We start from the raw sequence: 2,500 nt of genomic DNA on the forward strand, positions 1-2,500 counted from the left end.
AGACAAATAAACAGACAGACAGACAAATAAACAAACAGACAAACAAATAAACAAACAGACAGACTAATAAACAGACAGACAGACAAATAAACACAGATAAACAAATAAACAGACAGATAAACAAATAAACAAACAGACAAACAAATAGAGACAAATAAACAGAGACAAACAAATAAACAGACAGACAGACAAATAAACAAACAGACAAACAAATAAACAAACAGACAGACAAACAAATAAACAAACAGACAGACAAATAAACAAACAGACAAACAAATAAACAAACAGACAGACAAATAAACAGACAGATAAACAAATAAACAGACAGACAAATAAACAGAGACAAACATATAAACAGACAGACAGACAAATAAACAGACAGACAGACAAATAAACAGAGGCAAACAAATAAACAAACAGACAGACAAATAAACAGACAGACAGACAAATAGACAGACAGACAAACAAACAAATAAACAGACAGACAAACAAATAAACAGACAGACAGACAAATAAACAAACAGACAGACAAATAAACAAACAAATAAACAGACAGACAGACAAATAAACAGACATAAACAAATAAACAAACAGGCAAATAAACAGAGACAAACATATAAACAGACAGATAGACAAATAAACAGACAGACAGACAAATAAACAGACAGACAAACAAATAAACAAACAAATAAACAAACAGACAGACAAATAAACAAACAAACAGACAGACAGACAAATAAATACAGACAAACATAAACAAACAGAGACAAACAAATAAACACACAGACAAATAAACAGACAGACAAATAAACAAACAGACAAACAAATAAACAAACAGACAGACAAACAAATAAACAAACAGACAGACAAATAAACAGACAGACAGACAGACAAATAAAGAGACAGACAGACAGATAAACAAACAACAAATAAACAGAGACAGACAGACAGACAGACAAACAAATAAGCAGACAGACAGACAAATAAACAGACAGACAAACAAATAAACAGACAGACAAACAAATAAACAGAGAGACAAACAAATAAACAGACAGACAGACAAATAAACAGACAGACAGGCAAACAAATAAACAAACAGACAAACAGACAGACAAACAAATAAACAGACAAATAAACAGACAGACAAATAAACAAACAGACAGACAAATAAACAAACAAATAAACAAACAGACGAATAAACAGACAACAAACAAATAAACAGACAGACAAACAAATAAATAGACAAACAAATAAATAGACAAACAAGCAGACAAACAAATAAACAAACAGACAGACAAACAAATAAACAGACAAATAAACAGAGACAAACAATTAAACAGACAAATAAACAGACAGACAAACAAATAAATAAACAGACAAACAAACAGACAGACAAACAAATAAACAGACAAATAAACAGACAACAAACAAATAAACAAACAGAAAAACAGACAGACAGACAGACAGACAAATAAACAGACAAATAAACAGACAACAAACAAATAAACAAACAGAAAAACAGACAGACAGACAGACAGACAAATAAACAGACAAACAGACAACCATACTAGTGCATACATACGTATATCTGAAGACCAGACACACCATACAGTATAAACGCCATCTCACTCATCCTCCAGCATCTTTTCGCATCTCTCCAACTGCACTTTATATTCACTATTTCTGCTCACGTACACGTCGCTTCTCTTCGTAAACAGCCGTCCAGGTGGCCTCTTGCGTCGACAGTCTAAATATCCAAAGATAAAAATGTTCGTTTGGTCTGATGATCACGCGCCGCTTACGTGATTGAGTTGCATCCGACTCTGTGGCAGTCGCCATTGTTGCGCATGCGCAGTTGTACAATCGTGGTCACATGGAGTTCACTTCGTGAGTGGAACAGGCTCAAATTGGTGGAGAATTTGAGTGTTTGTTGGGTGGATTTTAGCCGAAACGAGCAGTGAAACTTTGATTCAGGTGAATGGAATGATGTCTAGTGGTGTTGAGACCATTTCCTGATTGTTTGAATGAAATTTATCTTAATTATTAATTTCAATAAACTCCTAACCTATTAAAATTTTAATTTATGTTGCCATGTGACACAAAATATATTCTTTTAGTTTTCTTCAATTTTTTCATTAATTTATATACTCAATGACGTCATATCTGAAAAATTATGATGACGTATTTTTAATGAGTTTGTTTTTGTTGGACGTTACTACACTGTATCAGCCAGCATTACAAATCAACGCATACACATCCTAAATGGTAGTCATATGACCATACCTACTTAATCACGTGACCATACCTACTTAATCACGTGATTTATGAACAGGCAGGCGTGCTTTAGATTTGTGTGCTTGCAAGGTGAAGTCATGATGAATGTATGATCACGTGATCAGACATAGTGCAAGTGTTGATGGTTTTGTATACTACTGTGGGTTGATTTCAATGCTCATTTACTTTTGGGTTGATTCCAGTGTTTATTTACTTGCGGGTTGAT

General features: G+C 33.3%; 2 protein-coding genes across 2 annotated transcripts in view; one reads left to right on the top strand and one right to left on the bottom strand.

Annotated features, from left to right (window-relative positions):
- The window catches only part of LOC134184921 (ribonuclease P protein subunit p20-like), a 3,193-nt gene extending 1,283 nt beyond the window's left edge, over positions 1–1,910 (bottom strand). The window contains exons 1-2 of the mRNA XM_062652692.1: positions 1,803–1,910; positions 1,630–1,747 (exon numbers count right to left, since the gene is read on the bottom strand). Of these exons, the coding sequence (XP_062508676.1) occupies positions 1,630–1,747; positions 1,803–1,839 (155 nt within the window). The 5' untranslated portion in view covers positions 1,840–1,910. The remainder of the gene's footprint in view (positions 1–1,629; positions 1,748–1,802) is intronic.
- The window catches only part of LOC134184920 (actin-related protein 6-like), a 2,108-nt gene continuing 1,473 nt past the window's right edge, over positions 1,866–2,500 (top strand). Inside the window, exon 1 of the mRNA XM_062652691.1 lies at positions 1,866–1,974. The gene's annotated coding sequence lies outside the window, so the exon portion shown is untranslated. The remainder of the gene's footprint in view (positions 1,975–2,500) is intronic.

The sequence above is a fragment of the Corticium candelabrum genome, chromosome 9 (assembly GCF_963422355.1).
Source record: "Corticium candelabrum chromosome 9, ooCorCand1.1, whole genome shotgun sequence".
NCBI lineage: Eukaryota > Metazoa > Porifera > Homoscleromorpha > Homosclerophorida > Plakinidae > Corticium > Corticium candelabrum.